Here is a 21261-nt window from a genome sequence, read left to right as displayed (position 1 = left end):
CCTTTATTGAGGTCTCGTCAGTGGGAGTTAGATCCAGAATTGGTGATACCAAGGCAGAAGCAATGGAGAGGTCATATTTACTTATACGAGTTGCCAAAAGGTGTAACACCTTATTATTAAATTACTCTGAGACAAGGAGTGATGAGAGCTTGGTCCACCTTCACTACGAGTTGCCTCAGTCCTGAAGATACTTCAGGCACAAACTTTGTTTGCATACACTTGGATAAAGGATTAAACTAAATTTATTATAGTCTACCAAGTGGAAAATAAACTTCCAACATATTTCTCTAAATCCAGAGTAATTTAATAACAAGGTGTGACACCTTTTGGCAACTGGCATATGGAAATATGACTTCTGCATTGCTTCAACCTTGGTATCACCTCTGTGTCTGGCTCCCACTGAAGAGACCTCAATAAAGGTCGAAACTAGTCTAGGTAGTGACCCTTCCTATAATGCATAGCATTATACGTGTCTGCAAGGAGATGTGCTCTGCATTATGGGATACATGGGGGGGAGAAAGTACCATACCATCACACCATCGGCCTCGTAGTTGGGGTTACGCATTCTGGTAAGAGATGTTCACCGGGAATCTGCAACACCCACACCGGTCCATCTGCTTGGTATAGGGTGTAGCATGATTCGTCACTTCATAACACAGCTTTCCAACTTCCACATCTTGTTTTTGATGTGGAAGTTGGAATCCTTGATATGGTATCCTTGATTGTTAATCTGGGATGGCTCAATTTGTCAACACTTTGTTGAACAGACAGGCCTGTAATATGGCATCCTATTGCAACACCTATTTCAAACCGTCACGTTCCCTTCACACTCAGCCACAGTTGCACTGACTTGACCAGTATAAATTGGAGGAACATCATGTTCCTCCTCTTCTGATTTATACTGGCCACAAACACGTGACCCGTTAAATGACACAATGCACCTTGCCAAAGGGGAGGATGTCTGTTGACTTCTTTCCAAGCAGCGTATTTCTAGTATTCTTCAAGGTGGATGGTGGATCTCCCAGGCTGATTATAATATAATAAATAGCAAGGGAAATAACCTTGCAAACATCTCAAACAGAGAGGAGAAGTGTATCTGTAGGATTAGAAAGCAGCGTAGATTTTATGTCCAATCTTCTGGCTATTTTTTCTTGAGGTGCCCTGGATATAACAATAAGGGTTGTACTTTTATCTTTTGGAAAGGATAAGAACTATAACATTGAACTCAGACTTTTTTTTTCAGAATGATCAAAAGATAACTGTAGTGTCAATATGATACTACAGTTATCCTTGATCTAATCAACCTGACGAGATATCTAAGCAACTCGACGTGCTATAATGACAGTGCCAGATGTATTTTTTATGTTTTGGCATCTGGCACTGTTGTTATGGTAAGTTGGGTCTAGCAGACCATGCCTTAGATATCCCTGCACACAGGATCACAATTGGAAAAAAACAAAAGTGCTACACAGAAGTCATAAGTCAGAGAGATTGTTTCTAGAATCAACAGAAGATTTGAAACATACTCCAAACCTCAACAAGCATGGCTGTATAAATTTACCAAAAATTTGGGAGACAGTCATCTTGATCTAATTAATACCTGCTTTCCCTCTCTGTTTTTTTTTTTTTTTTTTTTTTTCAATATAGATGGCACCTAATTGGGACTATAGTCTTTGTGTTGTCCATTACAATTGTTTAAACTAGTCCCATTATTATGCCAGATTGTTGTTGTTTCACGTACTTTGAAAACTTTTTTGTGTTCTGAAGATGCTGGATATAATACCAGTGAAATATCAGCAATAAGTTAATAAATAATTATTTTCTTATCAGTCTGTAAATTTCTCATCAATAAATTTCATTTAAAATAAATGAAGATGTATGATGAATACAAAAGCCTTTCTACGTGTAGGCAGATATTACTTTGGTGTAGGAAGGATGGAGGATTAGATGTTTCCTTCTATTTGACAAAATATGTAGACTTTGTATTTTTTTTCAGCTCTAGGGCATAGTGCAACCAAATGGAATCACAACTAGATGTGGTATTGTGTGGAGCTGGCTGAATAAATTTATATGGAATAAGAGAAAAATTATTAATTATTAATTATTTTTACACAGACATCTGTATAATCTACAGACTTAATAATGGACTAAACATTTTGCCAGCACTGACAAAATGACTCTGGCATCTCATTCCACTCATTCTCTCTTGAAAACCAAGACTGGCCTTTTCCACCTCAACAATAAGGAAGACAACAGGAAGCTACAAATTTCTTGGGAAAGCTCTAAAATAGAACATTTATGGAACCCAATCTACCTTGGTGTGACTCGATCGCACCCTCTCATATAAAACCCACATAGAAAAAACAAAGGCAAAAGTAAATGCAAGAAACAATATACTAAGAAAGCTTACCTCCTCCAAACGACGTGCAGACCCTAGCACACTGAGATCTTCTGCCCTTTGCTATTCTTCTGCTGAACACGCCTGCCCAGTATGGTTCAGATCCTGCCATGCTGAAAAACTTGATTCAGCACTGAATGAAAGCTGCCGCTTAATTACAGGATGCCTGAAACCAACACCACTAAAAGACCTGTATACTTTGGCTGGTATTGCACCCCTCCAATTCAAAGATCTGCATTCTCAGCTGATGAAAGAAGCAGACAAATGAATGATGAGCGACACCCACTATTCGGCCAGACCGCAGTGCCCCAAAGACTAAGATCCCAACATAGCTTCCTGGCAACTGTTGAACCATCTAAAATCCTCCCAGAAACAAGATCAACAATGGCTTGCACAATATCCTGAAAATAATACTGGTATTCCAAGAGCCGAACATCTTCCACGTGGTGCCCACTTGGACTGGAATACTTGGAAAAGCATCAACAGACTTTAAACGACAGGATGATGCAAACAAAACCTCATCAAATGGGGCTACCTCCCTGGCCCAGACAATTATGAGTGTGGGACAACCCAGTCCATGGAACACCTCTTTCTTGCCCCTTTCTTCCATCACCTTGCACAAAAGAGGACCTTATATCCTGCATAGAAAGAGCAGTTGATTGTGCAAGATACCGGAGGAATATCTGACCATTTATTTATTTATCGTATGGGTTGTACACATGGTTAAAAGACAATAAGATATAATACACATGAATATAGATAAGATACACATATATGATATAAAAAAAAAAAAAAAAACGTCTACATTCAGGCAAATACAAATATGACATTTATGACAAGCATTAGACAGAAGATTAGTCATATTTTAACATTTAGGTTTTTAATCCAGCTGATCACCTCTGGAGATAGGTCAAAGATATCCTTCAAGTCACCTGCATACGCTGTCAGCTTGCATTCTTGTACTATATGGTGAATGGTTTGGGTCTCGGCTCCACGGGGACAGTGGGGATTTGGTATCTTACCCCCTTTTGAAAGTGAGTCTCCACATACACCATGGCCTGCCGTCGTCCATATATTCCTGGGCAGGTCAAATCCAGATGGTTTTTGGAAGATGTTTATGTGATCACGAACTTCAGGTGATACTGCTTGGGACCACAGTACATCCCACCTACTCACCATACTGTCATTCTGGCTAAGAAGATTACAGGCAGTTTTTATGGTAGGTCTTCTGGATTTTAGTCTATTAGATAACACATCTGGAATAAATTCATGTATTGGGAGATTTTGGTTATTTAAATTTTTTTATATTCATGAAGCAAGGCTTCCTGTCGTTGCAGTTCCAGAGGAGCAATATGGCTCAAAGTGGAGAGCCAATGTAAGGGTGTACTCCTAATGCAACCTGTTATTAAATGCAGAGTGGAGTTAAGTTGAGTATCTAGTTTATTGACACGGTAACTATCGAGCCAGACAGGAGCACCATACTCTGTTGCTGTAAACTAGACCCATTGCAATGCACCACAGAGTTGTGGCACTTGAGCCCCATATAGTACCACAAGGCTTCTGAACTATGTTATTTCTGGTGCAAACTTTAGCAGCGATATTAATCATATGCTGTTTATATGTCAGAGTTCTATCCAGAGTTATTCCCGGATATTTAGGTGTTGGATTAAACAAAATTAATGTTCCATCAGCATATATCTCTGGTTTTTGATTTACAAGTTTGATTGTATATAAGTTATGTATAGTTTCCTTTTTTTCATATTTAATTATTATTTCCCTGTATCATTCATCTACCAAATCTAAGCTAATCTCACTGTAATGTATCCTAATTTGTGGTAAATCATGTTGTACCACTTACTTACTACTGTACCACTTGTGCTTGGATACAAAATAAATAAATCAATCTCTCTCAAAAATAATAAAAAAAATAATAATAACAACAACATAATAAATAAATAAATAAATAAAAATAATAATTGCTTCTGTCTGATGAATTTTTCAGTCGAAGTATCTGAGATGTATAAATTTTTTACTTGGTAAGGTAACCAACCTTACACAAAACCCTCAACCTTGAGGACCAGGTTATATCTATTAGGTTTAGCAGCTATCTCTCAACCTGTTCAGTGATGATCTCCATAATTTTACCAAAACGAATGCTGATCACCATATAGACCCCCCCCCCCAACTAAATTGCCGGCCTGGTTGGCCAAGTGGTTAGTGTATCTGCTCTCCAGCCAAAAGGTTGCGGGTTTGAATCCCACCGTGGGCATGAATGTTTGTGATTTTCTGTGAAAATACCAGGGGTGGTGGTCGGTGGCAGATGGCGCTGGTGTAGATGATTAAGGAAGTTGCAGTTGGTGGATTGGTAGAGACGGAGAGTTGTGGAGTAGGTGCCCTCCCTCGATGAGTCTTTGGACTCCCTGGAGGTGTTAAGTAATAGTGATAAAAAAAAACAAAAAACAAATATAAAACATAAACGATAAACTAAGTTTGTTAAAACTTGGTGTGTGTAAAAAAATGCTTTGGTGCATTTATATTCAAGTATTTACATTTACATATACAATGTCAGAGACAGTATATATCAGAATAACCATATAAAAAAATCTATAGCAGGTTGAAAAAATTGTATGGCAGGATGCTGTGGGTTTGTATCTCACCATAGAATGGATACTTGTGAATATTTTTAGGCAGAAGATGAATTTTACTGGGCAGTGGGAGACCAACACATTATTTGAGCTTGAAGTGGCTTGAAAAATATTCCACATTTAGTCTCTAGATTTTCAGATTATGTAAGAAATAACTAAAGAAATACATAACAATCAAGCACATGCCATACAAGAAAGTCAAGAGTAACAGAGAAAAAAAAATGAGGAAAACTAAGGTTTTTTAAATTTTTTTTTGTGTTCTGACCAGTGAGTTATTTTTATTTAAGCATTTCATTCTCGGCTCCATACGTTGCTATAGGTTTAATAATGGTTTTATAGTGTTTTAGTTTGAGGCTTTTTGAAATGCTGTTATTTCAGTCTTTGGTATGCTTTATTTGCACTGGTATTTCATATGGTCATTCGATTATTATTATAGTTATTAATAATAGTTTCTGAATGACTATTTATTGAAAAGTTTCGTTACCTTATTGAGCTTTGTACATTAACTGATTAAAACAGGTGCTTTGTCTTTTGTAACATCTGAGATTTTACTGTTACTGTTTGAGATTTTTTCTTGAGATCTTGACTGAAAACATTAAAATCAGAATTTTATTCTGTTATTCTGAAGATCTCATATTATCGGTATCTATTCTTTAAAAAAGAAAAACATTAATTCTTGCTTATTACTCACTGATTTAACAGCAGAAGGATGTGGATTCACCCTTCTGATAGCATGCAATTCTGTTTTTTGTTACATTTCTTCTACCTTATTATCAAATGCAGATATTGTGACTGCACTGTCCAACTGCAAACATATTTTTAATAACTTAAATAATTGCCAGATTACGAGGTGGTATCAAAAATTCGAGACTAGTTTTGTAATGCACCAACAGATGGCAGCACAAGGCTGCATGCACAGTCACAGGAAGCACCGACCTTCATAAGTCAGTGTACCAAAAGACATCATCCTGGGTACATCGTGAGCTGTAATGGGCAGCAAGTTAGAACAAAGAGCGAACATGAAATTCTGCGTGAAACTGGGCAAATCTGCCACAGAGATGTCTGACATGATCTTTAAAAAAGAAAAACATTAATTCTTGCTTATTACTCATTGATTTAACAACAGAAGGATGTGGATTCACCCTTCTGATAGAGTGCAATTCTGTTTTTTGTTAGTTTCGGCAAGTTTACAGCGATGCTGCAATGAGTCGTTCGAGGTGATTTGAGTGGCATGCATGCTTCAAGAGCAGAAGAACATCACTGGAAGATGACGAGAGATCAGGTAGACCTTCAATGAGCTCAATCCCCGAAAATGACGAAACCATTCGGCAACTTCTGCATTAGGATCGTCGTTGAACACTCCACAACATTGCTGCCATTGTCGGTGTGTCATACGGAACAGTCCAGGTAATCTTCACGTGTGATTTGAAGATGCACCGTGTTGCTGCCAAGTTCGTCCCCGGGCTGCTGACCCAGGAGCAGAAGGAACACCGCGATGAAGTCTGCCAAGAACTCCACCAGTGTGCCGTGGATGAAAGGCCCTTCATGTCGAGAATCATTACCGGTGTCGAAACTTGGATGTACGGGTACGACCCTGAGACGAAGCAACAGTCTTCACAGTGGAAGAGCCCATCATCTCCATGACTGAAAAAGGTGAGCAGGTTCGCAGCTCAACCAAGTGCATGCTCATCGTCTTTTTCGACATTGTGCATCGAGAATTCATCCACATGGACCAGACCGTCAATAGCAAGTTCTACTGCCAAGTTTTAAGGCATCCGAGGGAGGACATTCGGCAAAAGTGACCTGATCTGTGGCACGCGAAAAACTGGATGCTCTATGATGACAATACAATGCACCATGCTCTCCTCACACGTGAGTTCTCGCCGGAAACAAAATGATCTCACTTCCACACCCACCCTACTAGTCAGATTTGGCTCCTGTGGAATTCGTCCTCTTCCTGAAGATGAAGATCCAGCTCAAAGATCGCCATTTTGATACCACTGCAGAGATCCAGCGTGAATCACAGAAGGTGCTTGACATGCTTCGAAAAGAAGACTAAGACTTCCAGAACAAATTCCAGAAGTGGCAAGAATGCTGGGAGCACTGTATTGCTATGCAAGGGGACTATTTTGAAGGTGACAGTGTGTAAACATAGATAAATAATGTAATTTCTCATAAACAGAGCTAATCTCAAAACTTTTTAATACCACTTTGTATTTGGTTTCCCTAGGTAATTATCCATATTAGAGCCTAAAAACACAAGTAGTGATAATGAATCCTTTGAATGGTATCTCATAAAATTAAGGTTTCTCATAACATAATCTCATCCAGCAGCAGAATCATATAAGACAAAAAAGACAAAAAACGGATATTTAGTAAAGTGTTGTTTACTAAGCTCACAATATACCTGGAAGTGTGCTGTCAAATAGCAATAATACAGGTTGGGGTTAATGTATATGTAACACAACTTACCTACACAGGACCCTATAGAATTTTAAATATTTAATACTTATGACTTGAATTTTTTCATGTAGTTCCAATACCATAAAAGCTTTGCTTATATTTTGTGAATTAAATCTTTAAATTTATGTAGATGCTCTCAAAATTCTCTTACCGCTATTTGCCGCCAGCATATCAATCATTCGTCCAGGAGTGCAGACAATGATTTCTGCACCTCTTTTTAATTCAGCTATCTGTTCTGATATACCTGTGCCACCATAAACACATACTACCCTCAATCCCAAAGCCTTTGTAAACTTCTTACATTCTTTTGTGATCTGCATGGCCAATTCTCGAGTAGGGGTCATAATGATTCCTGAAATTAGAAATATAAATGATTATGACCTGAGCAATTGCAATCTAAATAAGGTATCAATATGATGTAATAACAATAAATCCCCTAGAGATGATTCTTATGTACACATCCACAGAATTTTTTTTAAAAATTGGCAATGCTATCTGTTATATTTAGTTCATAATGCAGTTTTAACTCAGTGTTCAGCATGTTTCTCTGAATTGTGTTTTTATAAGCTTCATTTTTATATAATACAGTGTAGTTAATGGTGCCAAAGCATAGCACAACAATAGTAACCATGACATGTTTCTGAAGTTCAATATAAGGGAGTCTGTACAATGAAGCATGGTGGAAGCAAGAGATTTTTTTGAGTAATAAGCAAGAACAGCTGGAGAGAATATGTTAGAAGTGTTATAAAAGTGAGTTCAAATTGTTCTTGTCAAAAGGAAAATAGTTATGTGAAAATTCAAACACTGTAGAGAACAAAAAGAGGGCTGCAGAAGTGAACAAAGAATGACGAAAGTGCGAGTTGGAAGCAGGTCAACATCAGAGAAATGGTGAAAGATGAGAACAGTGACGTAGCATTAATAACTAAAATAATATGTTGAAAGTTTATTTTTCACTTGGTTAGAGTATAATAAATTTAGTTTAATCCTTTATCCAAGTGTGAGCAAACAACGTTTGCATCTGAAAGTATCTTCAGGACTGGAGTAAGGTGGTACAACACCGGGCAACTCGTTGCAAAGGCGGAGCAAGCTAACATCACTCCTATCTCAGTATCTCCCATAATGCAAAACACATCTCCTTGCAGATATGTCTAACGTTATGCATTAAGGGAAGGGCCACTAGCCAGACTAGTTTCGACCTTTATTGAGGTCTCTTCAGTGGGAGCCAGGCCCAAGTGAAGATACCAGGCAGAAGCATTAGCAAGGTCATCTCTACCTATAGGAATTGCCAAACAGTGTGCCACCTTTTTAATAAATTACTCTGGATTTAGAGAAAGATGTTGATAATTTATTTTTCACTTGGCTAGACTATAATAAATTTAGTTTAATCCTTTATCCAAGTGTGAGCAATCCTGAAGATACTTTCAGGCACAAACTTTGTTTGCTCACACTTGGATAAAGGATTAAACTAAATTTATTATAAAATAATATGCTTAAGCAGTCCTTTTGAGTTTCTTCATTAATTGAAAGAGAGACAGAAGGCCTCAGAAAAGCACCTGCCAAGTGGTAGAGCAGAGAAGAGCAAGAAAAGATGTGATAATGAAAGAGCGAAGAAAATATGAACGAGCAAAAGAAGAAATATGTGTAGGAAATATTGTGTAGTGATTCCATGATAAGGGTGTTCTTGACAAGAAATATACTTGTCAAGAACATTTCAATACAAAGAGGGAAAATGAGAGTTAATAATTTTAGAGGAATGCAGGAGTGAGTAATATAAAGGTGACATATTCTATAGGGCGATTTAAACTGAAAGATGACTACGAGTAAAGGATAATGGTTTCTCCATATGAACAGACTGAAGGTTTGTAAGTGGAAAAGAAGGATATGGCCAAGCAGGCAGGATGGCCAATGTAAGAAATGGTCAACACAGACTACATTCTGTTTCATCAATGCAACCACTCAGGGCCTGATAGAGTGGACTCCTGTTTTTTGTTACATTTCTTCTACCTTATTATTATCTATACTTTGGACACCCACCATAAGATATAATGGGAAGTCTTACTCCACAGGAGCAAGTTTAAATATGAAAGAACTCTTCCTAGAATCTGCCTCAACCGTAAGGAACCACCAAAATCTAAACAATTGGTGTTGTATGAAACTACCTCAAATCTGGGAAGCACTTGTCCTCAGAACTTCAGCCCAACAGCAGAACACCCATTCCAGTCCACGGGAGGGAGGGAGGGGGGGAAGAGAACTGTTTAGGACTTCAGACTGACCTTTGCTATTCTGCTTTAGTCATACCGTATGAGGTACTTGCATGCATATGTCAATTTGTTCATCATTTCCTGGTGATTGCCAAAATATCAATTAAAAGTTATTCTAATTAATATTTAGCATATGTCATAACCTTAAATAATATCATTAAAAATAGCCAATAAGTCTGCCTTGCTATAAGAATTAAATGTAACGGTTCTGAAAAGAATCAAATTGGAGCAACTTTCCATGTGAAATGTAGACTCAAGTATACAAATATTATTCAAGAAGAAATGAAGTTTAAATGCAAGGACTACAGTTTGGAGGCTCAATGGCAGATTCTAAAAAAAGATTCAGCCAAAGAGGTATTGAGGTGAACTTGTCTGTAAGGACAAAGAAATCAGAACTCCATGATGATGGATTCAAAAAATTAAAGAGGTTGTCATGGAAAACAAGGCAAACTGTTTGGTTCCTAGCAAGCAAGTCAGCATGTGCTCTGAGAGGATATAGAGCAAAGATCTTTAATTTTAACACTATTTAAAGTGATTTTTACTTACTTTTGCATCTGAAATAACAGTATAATAGATACATAAATTAACTGAAGAACTCAAGACCCAACTCTAAGTACTCTGGCTTTTCAACAAAAAAGTTTTTTTTTTTTTTTTTTTACTTTAACATCAGACACAGCAAGCATCTGTGCACTACACATAGATAAGTCTGTAGCACGAAGCAAAGTTGACTCCAAAAAAAGCCTAACATCAACAGAGCTACAAATCTTGTCCACTCTGAAATTCAGAAGTGCCACAGCTGCAAGCTGAAGATTATGGATAAGAAAAAGAGCCTTCATTGTGATTTCTGCTACCAGTTCATACATGCTAACTGTGCAAAGATTTTACAAATCAGTGATAAAATTCCTGACCAATTCTTGTCAGCATGGAAACATTCTCCATTCCATCCTAAGTCTCCATCCCCTATTTAAGCCATGGTTCTCCCACAGGTGTGCCAAAGTTGTACAAGAAAAGAAATCAAGCATACTATAACTGGCTTGCATCTAAAACTTCATCCACCAATATCGTTTATACCAAAGTACGGAATAGTTGCAAAAAACTATTGACACTTCAAAAAAATGATTTTGACAGAGCTAAAAGCAGGAAACTTGTATCCTACTCACATGGCAACGATGCATTCTGGTCTCTAGCTAAAGTTGCAACTTCTGCCCAACACTGCTCCCACCACTGTTACATCATCACCCACAGAAAAAGCCAATTTCCTGGCTTCCTACTTCTCCAATTCTTGTACTGTTGATTTTGGTAAATGTTCTCCAATCATTTCACACTACACTACACTCAATGCCCAGTGTTCTTTTGTCAAAAAGAGATAAGGAGAATGTCACTCAAATTGAACATTAAAAAGTTTCCAGGCCTTAATAATATTCCTCTGATTGCCATAAAGGTCTATGTTCCAGAGTTAATCCCCATTCTGTCTTTTTACACTATTTCACTGGTATCTTGTGGGATATCTCAAATTTTAATATGATATCCGACAATATTTACATTATGTGAGAGAGAGCAGGGAGGGGATATATTTACTTTCTCACTTTTACACACTCAGAGTGGTTTAAACTCTTGAATTCAAAATAAAAAGAAAACACTGAAACTAAACTTGTAGTAACTGCACACAGGTTCGTATCCCATGGTATCCCATCCAGTGGTATTTAGGTATAGGCCTGGGCCATAGAGCGGCAAATTTCTGGGCTCTCATTTTTGTAATTATATTTATATTACGAATTTACGATATAAATAGGTTATGCATGTAAATCAACATGTTCATTAAATATGGGGGGGGGCACTTTCTGGGGGCCTAAATATGCCACTGATCCCATATGCAATCTAACCTCTAAATTTCCCCTTTCAAACTCATTTAACCCATAATTCATTATGAGTCCTTCAAACTACTTTAACCAAAATAAAATCTTTAATTTACAAGAAAGACAAATATTATACAAATTGTATATCAAATCAACTACTTAACTATGCATGCACTGGTGTATTCTTCAATTCACAACAAGAAAAACACTTAAATGTGCACAACTTCCTTTCAATCACATAAACCAACAGTTATTACCCTATATGGACAAAAATTTCTGGAACTTTAGTCTCCTTGCATTCTTCTTGCATCCTAAAATCACAGAATACTGAAGAAAACAACTTATCTTCATCCAAGACATTTCTCCAACTTCACTTTCTATATGATAGTAACAGCAAGCTCCACTGAATAAACTATTAAAACCATAGCATTGCTTTAGAATGAATTAACCTTCTATATGAAAGTCAACATTCTTCTTAAAATCTTATCAACAGTTTTAACACTTCAGAACAACTCTGCCTTCTATACGAAAACTTCTAAAGAAATGATTAAAACATTATCCACAATTAGAAATCATCAGACTGAGAATCCTAAATAAAAACAAACTTTACTGGGACCATGAACTGGAAATCAATAACTTTCCTTCAGCTTTAACTGAAATAAATCCTACGCAATTGTTGCGTTGCGTAGGAATTTTAATTATATTTGCTGCCTCTTTGAATTTTCTTGTGAAACAATTCTTATCTATATAGGACGTGTTTGTTCTATCCCAGAGCACATCGTGACCAGTAGAGGTTGTGTGAAATGCAAATCCAGATTTATGTTCTCTCTTATTTTGTATGTCCTTTTGATGTTCGTTCATGCAGATTTCTCCCGATCTGGCCCACATAGCAGATGCCACAGAAACAGTGAATATTATAAACCCCTGGTTTTTTCACTAGGTGATGCGGAGGTTTTGGAGGATGACGAGATCTTGATATTTTTTCATCTGGCAGGAAAGTCACTTTTATGTTGTATTTGTAGAGAAGTTTGGCTAATTTATGTGTTACATTCTTAATATAATGAAGGGTGACTGCATTCTTGAAATCTTGTTCGAGTTTCTTGTAGATGCTGTATTGAGAATTTTCTTAATTAACTTAGTATTGAAACCATTCAGTTCCAGGATCTGTGTGAAAGTTCTTCTTTCCGTTTTTCTTCTGTACTGGGGATGTTGTATGCATTATCCCTTAAGGTTTTTATTAGACCTATTTTTTGCTTGGGGTAGTGATGTGAAGTAGCATGCAGAAATCTTCCTGTGTTTGTTGGTTTTCTATAGGTGGAGAACAATAATCTGTTTATTCTTTCATTTATTTCTATAAGGATGTCTAGGAAAGGAAGTTTTTTTATTTTCTTCTAGTTCCAGAGTGAATTTATGTTAGGATGTAAGTTATTAAGATAGTCTTGAAATGTAGTCAGTTCTAGTGCTGTTCCTGGCCAAATGATGAAGATATTGTCCACATAGCGGAGCCATATTTGCAGACTTTAGGGAGGCAGTTGAGTTTATGAATGTGTATAATATGCCCGAACAAGTATGAAAGACAACAAATCAGAATGGGATAGTTAGTATAAGGCATCAAAATAGGGATGGGAAAAATGGGCTTCTGCAATTTATGTATACTAATGCCAGAAGTATTAGGAACAAGAAAGAAGAATTTTTGGCCTTGGTTGGCTCTTCCAGGACACAGGTTATTGGCATTAGTCAAACATGGCTGACAGAAGATGATGTAGCTAGTGGGATAGAATGTGAGGGGTATTGTGTGTTCAGGAGGGACAGAGAGAATATAATGGGGGAGGAGTGTTATTGATGATAACTGATGAACTGCAGCCAAGGACAGGATAGAGAAAAGAGCACATTTGAAGCTGTGAGGTGTGAGATTGTGACTAGTAGAACAAAATATACAGTTGGCTGTTGCTATAGACCAGGTGATGGAATAGACGGTGGAGATAGTATGCATAAGCAAATAGAAGCAATGCATGGAAGGAGGGTAATTATTATGGTGGATTTCAACTATGGTAACATTGATTGGAAGGAGGAGAGAACACATGGGAGGAAGGAATTGGATTTTATGCAGTTATTAAGGGATAACTATCTGCAACAGCATGTAATGGAAAATACTAGGGATCAGAGAGTGCTCGACTAGTAATTGGATCCGAGAATTTGGCTGTAATGAATATGACCACGTTGCCACCAACTGGTGAGAGTAATCATAGAGTCTTGACCTGGGAGGTGGCTAAATATGTGGAATTTTCAATTAAGACAGGGTACATGTGGAATTACCAGGCTGATAAGTATGGCAAGCTTAGGAGATTGCTTGGTTCAGTGCCATGGCATGTAAAACTGCAAGGGCTCGATGTTGATAGTGCATGGGAGGCAGTTAAGGAGTTTTTGCAGGAGGCAATGCCGATGGTATACCTAAAGTCCGAATAGTAAATGAAGTCGGGGTTAAATGGATGAATAACACCATTAAGCTTGAGCTGCAAAAAAAGAAACAACTGTGGAGGGAATTTAAGGAGAAAGGTGACCCACACAGCACATGAACAGTATAAATCCCAGGCCAGAAGGGTAACAAGTGTGGTAAGAAAAGCACAATGAAGGAACCAACAGCTTATACGGGAATTGTGGTGAATGAAGTGGAGGTGAATAGTCTATTACAAAACCTCAATGTCAATACATCTGTGGGATTGGATGGTATACCAGCTCATGTCGTACGTGAAGCGGCAGAATTGTCAGTGCCCTTGACCATTTTGTTTAATTCGAGTCTCGGGTCTGGGTTGGTCCTGAGGGGGTGGAAAGAGAGGAAAATAGTTCCACTGCATAAAGCAGGTTCCAAGGCTGCTGTTGTAAATTACCGACCGATCAGCATATCAGGAATCGTTGTCCAGGTCTTGGAGAAAATAGTCAAGAGGAAAATACAGGGTTGGATAGATGAAAATGGGATACTGTATGGGGGAAAGCATGGTTTTGTGAAGGATAGATAATACCTCAGTAACTTGCTCACGTTTCATAACACAGTGACGGCTGAACTGGATAAGGGTAATGGGTTTACAGTGATTCTGCTGGACCTTGCTAGGGCCTTTGACAGGATACCACACAGAATTCTAATCAGTAAACTGCAGCATATGGGGATGGATACAGGGTGGTTGATGGAGAGATATCAGAGAGTGGTTTATTCAGGAGTAGAGTCCAAAAGATGGCCTGTGACTAGTGGTGTGCTGCAGGGTTCTGTTCTTGGATCCCTACTGTTTAATTTGTTCATTAACGGTATAGGAAAGGATCTGAGAGGAACTATTCATTTGTTTGCTGATGATGCAAAGTTGGGTAGAGCAATAGTGAATGCATGGGATGTCAAAATTTTGCAGGATGATTTGGAGGACTGAGCTAAGGAGAATGGATGTCAATTTAATGTGGCAAAATGTAAAGTTATGCATTTTGGGGTGAAAAGATTAGCAGCATTATACCACATTGGTGGAACTGTACTCCAGCAATTGCCGAGGCAAGGGATTTGGGAATGTTGGTGGATAGGGAGTAGAAGTATTCTTCAGTAATCAAATCACTTGATTACTGAAGAATACTTTGACGAGTAGAGACAAGCAAGTTATTGTTCCTCTGTATCGAGCCTTGATAAGACCCCGTCTAGACTACTGTGCCCAGATTTGGGCACCAGGGTTTCTTCTTGATGGAGAGGAGGTGGAGTGGATCCAGAGACGAGTTACCAAGATGATAGCAGGTCTATGGAATTAACCTTATGAGAACAGGTTGAAGATTTGTGGGTTGCAGAAATTGGTTGATAGGCAGAAGAGGGGTGATATGATTGAGACATTCAAATTACTGAAGGGTTTCTATAAGATTAATTCAGAAGATATTTTTGAGAGCAGGACTGGGTGGGAGGACTAGGGGCCATCCATGGAAACTGGGCAAGAGTGGTTAGCAAGGGTGTTAGAGCTAGATTTTTTTACTTGGAGAGTGGTGAATGAGTGGAATAAGCTGCCAGAGTCTGTTGTGGGTGCCATGACTGTGAATGAGTTCAAGGCAAAGTATGACAAATACAGTGTGAATGTTGAATAGTTGTTCTTGACAGGATGTTAGGGCCTCCCTCGATGAGTCTAAGGACTCCTTGGAGTTGCCCGTAATAATAATATTTTTGGTTTTTTTGGCAGTTTTGTAACGCCTTATTTTCAAAATTTTCCATGTAGAGATTTGCAAGAGCTGGTCAGAGGGGTAAACCCATTGCTAGTCCTACTTTTTAGTTCCCAGAGTTTGTCTTGGTAAAGGAAAAATGTGTTTTTTATGCAATGTTTGTAGAGCTGTACAATATCCGGTGGGAAGACATTGTCTAAGATGTTTACTGTTTTATTTTTTGGAATCTTTGTGAAAAGGCTGACTAGATCTAAAATCGCTAATATTCAAGAAATAAAACAGTAAACATCCTAGAAAATCTCTTCCCACCGGACAGTGTACAGCTCTATAAATCTAAATGCTTGCTTTTTTTCCGGACATGATTTTGGCTGCACTTAAAATGCAATTTTTAATAAATTCTCTGTCAGTAAAAGATTTTGAAGACTGGGCAATTTTTTCACTTATGACATAACTATATTTAACAGCAACATCACTTGTTGTGATAACATTCAAAAATATCCTCTGTTGAAACTTCAGTTCATTTTTTTAAATATTTAAGTTTGTCATCACGCATCTTTTCTGTATATTTATCACAGTTCTTATGGTTTGTTTCATAATGGAGTTTTAGGTTATATTCTTTCACCATGGTGACACTTTGTCTACATATCAAACATGCTGGAATATTTTTTTACTTCCACAAAGAAATATGCCTTCTTCCATTTTTCTTCAAAAGTTCTGTCTTCTTGATCTATTTTTCTTTTTTTAACTTTAAATTCAGACATTGGTATGGGCAAAAAAAATATAAGTTATTGAGGTAACTTTTTATTAACACACTATATTAATATATTACAATGGTAACCTGTAAATTACTGGCATTGTATCACGTAGCTTGAAATGGCTGCGTGACAAGTAACTTCCATTCAGTGTTGCCAACATTTGATGATAGAAATATGGTACAAAGAATTGTAGTAATAGGTTTTACTTTTGTTTAAAGCTGTTATGAAACCTTTAGAAGTTTAAATTTTTTCTGTTTTAATCCCCACAGGATGTTATAAACATTAATTTTTAGAAAATAAATCATTAAGGTCGCTGGACAGATACAAAGCCTTTGCGAGCCATATCCGGCCAACGGGCCACCAGTTTGCAACTCCTGGTCTAGAACAATATAGTCACTTGAGCTTGTGCAAACAATGATGGATTTCTGCAACCAAGCAGACTTAAGAAAATTAATTTAGTGCTTGCAAGTTATCTAAACAAGAAAATGAACATTAATAGGAGAAACATTACATTACTGCACACATTGAGTCTGAAACTGAAAACTTGGGCACAAAATGTTTTACATGTGCATGTGGGCTGGCAAAAATTAAAGGGAACAATGGATATGAGAGATCTGAATAACATTAAGAGAGAGTAAACAGATGCCATCAATGGCAGATTTTTATTACAGATGTTAGGAAAGAACTTGACATTATTAGCATTCAAGAATGTATGTGAGAATGGCTAATCTAAGGTGGTATATGGTCCCTAAACAGAAAAGGAGAGGAAGATTAGCACAACAGGTGTTTGATGCCAAGATGGCAGGGAAAAGACCCAAAATCTAGGTGGATTGATTCAGTCAGAAGTGCCTTAGAAGATTGAAATGTTAGATAAGATAACAATATTGGAGTGCTGACAAATAACAGGAAAATGTGGAGGAAAATCAGTGAGAGGATATTAGTTATAACATAAAGTTAATCGTCTAGAACTGTCATAGTAGCCCATACACCCTTGAGGGTACATATCAGGAAATTGATTGTGATAATAATAATTAAAATTTTTGATTTTAATATTCATCATGAAACTTTTATTTCTTTAATTTTTCTTCCAATAATTTTTTTCTACACTAGACAAAATTTTTCTACACTAGACAAAAGTTTGTCTAAAGCCAACCATCTACAAACAATGTTCAGCATTGTTTGTAGATAAAGACATGTAATTAACTAGAGATAAGTTCAGTATGAGAGAGGACTTGAAAGGGTTGTCGGAAGAGCAGAAAGTAGAGTGAGAAAGTGAAAATTGTCAGTATTTTACCTCAATATGATAAAAATGAATTAAGAATAAGGGCTATGATGGCAAATGATTCAATGCATAGACTGTGTGAAGGAACGGATGCAAGTTTTTGGATGTGTGGAGTGAGTTTGAGGGAAAATTTTATTTATATAAGAGGCCTACACCTGAATGTGTTTGGTATCAGGAATCTAGAAAAACTAATAACTTGTATTAGACCTAACATAGAGAGTCAGAGAAACTAAATTATAAAAGGAGGAATGGTGAGAAAGTGAGTGTAAGAGAGAGAATGTTATATAACTGTGTTAATGATGGGAATGGGCTTTGTCATGGAAATGATGACGAGGAGAGAATGATTTCAACTTTGTGTTCGTCCGGTTCAGACCCATCAAAACGTTTGCACAGATGTCTACATGTATAAGGCACTAAAGTAGAAAAGAGATTTACGAGTTGTCCAACTGTGTCATGCATATTGCAGACAAGAGTATACAAAAGAACATGCAGGCAGATTATCATGTATGTACATAATACAAATGCTAGGAGTATCTGAAACAAATGGGTAGAGTTTGTTGCCTTAGTCAATATGTTGGGACCTCAGATTGCAGGCATTAGTGAGACCTAGCTATCAGAATCAGACATACTAACTGGTATCGAGTATAAATGTTACAGTATTTTTAGGAACGATAGAGGATAGCAGACAAAATCATCAAAAAAGAAAAGAAAATTTAATAAAAAAATTTAAAAATGAACTAAAAAAAGGAACGAAATCTAAAAGGAGAAGAAATAAGAAAAAATGCAACAATGGGGAAGGTTGTGGTTTCATAAAAAAAAAAGTTTATGGACCATGGCTACTGTTCTTCCAAGTCAAGAACATGAAATCTCTTACTGATAAAGGGACAATTGAGGGATACAATTAAAGAAAAAAAATAGAACAATATACATAGCAAATCTTCCATATATACAATCAGTCACAAATAAAATAGCAATGATACTTCAACAAAATATAAGGTTGCCCTCTACCCAATCAAGGAGATCTCTAATTAACTGAAATCTCTTAGTGATAAAGGGAAAGAGAAGGATACAATTAAAGATAAAAATTCAATTTTTAACATTTAAAAAAAAAAGAAACTTCACTGGTGCAAAGTTTTCTCAGTATGATTAACACCTACATGAAAAGGAAAATAACTACTTTCTAAGTCAAACAGTATCAATGTAATTGAAATAATAGCAAGCAACTGAAAAAACTGGAGAAGAATCTACAAGAAGAATGCTACACAAATGCTCTTAAACAGACTTCATCAGTTTCATTTAAAATCTAGAAGTTAAAAACTTACTAGTTATACTTCATTAATCACATCAACTTCCTTTTGCATTATCTCATTAAATGTATGAGTATTCTGGAGGCCAGTTAAGCAAGAACTGTATGAAAACTTATGCTATGCCATAATATATGATTTAGCTTCCTCTAAGAAACATATTTGTGCAGATATTATTATTATTAAGAGATACCTCCAGGGAGATAGGGACTCGTTGAAGAAGACCACATACTACACACACCAGCTGTACTTGTTCTTCAATTCATTCACGTTGCTTGCACACACGACATCCAATGGCAATCCATTTCAATCATGCACCACTCTATGAAACAAAAATCTAGATTTCACCCCCTTCTTAGCAGCATTCATTCTCGGGTTCCAAGGATGCCCTCTTGCCCTTTCCCCACCCTCCATAAATTGAAAAATTTATTCCATCAACTGAAATCCTGTATGACCCTTTCAGAAGTTTGTAAGTGTCAATCATATCACCCCTCTTTGCTAATATCTGCAGTCTACAAATTCTCAATCCGTCTTCATAATCAGTATTCCACAATCCCGATATCATTTTTAACACATTCCTTTGCACTCTCGCCACTATATCAGAATCATAACGGAAACTGGGAGACCAACCTGCATAAATAGTCCAAGTGAGGTCTTATCAGGGCCTTGTGAAGAAGCAAAATGACATCCTTATCTTTACACGTAAACGTTTGTTTCAGCATTGCAATTATCTTTTGAATAGCATTTGCAATTTTTGCAAATATAGCAATAGCTCCTGAACTTCAACTTACTATCTACTAACACTCAAAGAACCCTAGCCTGATCAGTTTCTTCTAGCATAATCCCACCAATATAATAATACGGCACTGGATATCTAATCATGTTAAAGTGCATGACTTTACATTCACTAACATTGAATTAACCTCCCTACCAACTGATGTGGATGAAATAGTGAGACCAAATTGCATTTCTTATCCATGTTATTCAACAGGTGTTACAGAATCGCATCCAGATTTAGTTGCACATCTATAGAAGTCATGGCTGTTTGAGGTATCCATTTTCCCATGCCTATAATTACAGCCTATTCATATCATTCTACAAGTACTGCATATCAATCACATTCCTGATTACCTTGCCTATCTTTGCATAATCAACAAATAGCTGTAGGTCACCTGTCAAATCATTCCCAATGTCATTAATGTACAGATTGAATAACAGTGGACCAAGGACTGATCCTTGTGATAAACCAATGGTTACCTTATATCTTTTATATAAAGAAATAAAATTTTTAACAGATAGATACCCACTTATTTTTTATTAGAGCTTTGGAAGGTTTAGCAAGGCTGGAGTTGAGGTTCTTTTCCCCATCCCACCTATGGTCATTCTGTAATATTCAAAGGGAAGCAGATGGGCAAAATCTTTACAACAGACCGGAAAGAGTGTGAATGTATACTAAGGTTAATAAATGTAGACATAGGCTTCTATGGTTAAGCATTCTGTAGGTAGTTTTCAGTATTGAGAACACATTGTAATATAAAGAGTTTATTAAAAATGAAGTTATAAAAATCATCTAATATGTGTAATTAATCATCAATAAGCTTTTGTTGTAAAACTTTAATGTACCATTATGTTTGATGATGTAAGTCTTATGATGCATGAAACTTGTCTGGTTTTTTAATTGTTTATTTTTAATAAACTCTTTATATTACAATGTGGTCTCAACACCGAAAACTAACTACAGAAGGTTAATAAATGTTTATGTTCCATCAAATGGAACAGTTAGATTAACATTCTTTCAGGAATTGCAGCCATATTTATATAGTCACCATTACATCATAGCAGCTTGGAGATTGAAATTATACTGAAAACCTCCCATTAGAAAATAGGTGGATACCCCAGAAGTGGAGAAGTAGGATTCATAACCTTAATATCCAGGCTTACACTTACATGAATCAAGTTATTGGTTCCTGTCTTGATCGAATTCATATCTCTTCTTCTCTTATAAACAGGGTCATTCAGATGAAACATCTTGACATTAACATGTTAGATCATAATGCAGTTCTACATAATTCTACTGCATGGAACAAGCAGAAATCAGTTCTGGACCATGGAGACTTCCAC

The 21261-nt window shown here is 36.9% G+C and overlaps 1 protein-coding gene across 3 annotated transcripts in view; it reads right to left on the bottom strand.

The window, feature by feature from the left end:
- The window catches only part of Prp5 (pre-mRNA processing factor 5), a 593106-nt gene that overhangs the window by 257669 nt on the left and 314176 nt on the right, over positions 1-21261 (bottom strand). For all 3 annotated transcript variants that reach the window (XM_090403381.1, XM_090403382.1, XM_090403383.1), the window contains exon 11: positions 7658-7858. In XM_090403381.1, the coding sequence (XP_090259507.1) occupies positions 7658-7858 (201 nt within the window). The remainder of the gene's footprint in view (positions 1-7657; positions 7859-21261) is intronic.

Source organism: Typopeltis vanoorti, chromosome 14, assembly GCF_054136105.1.
Source record: "Typopeltis vanoorti isolate ZY-2024b chromosome 14, IOZ_Tvanoo_1.0, whole genome shotgun sequence".
NCBI lineage: Eukaryota > Metazoa > Arthropoda > Arachnida > Uropygi > Thelyphonidae > Typopeltis > Typopeltis vanoorti.
This window is presented reverse-complemented; position numbering and strand designations above follow the sequence as displayed.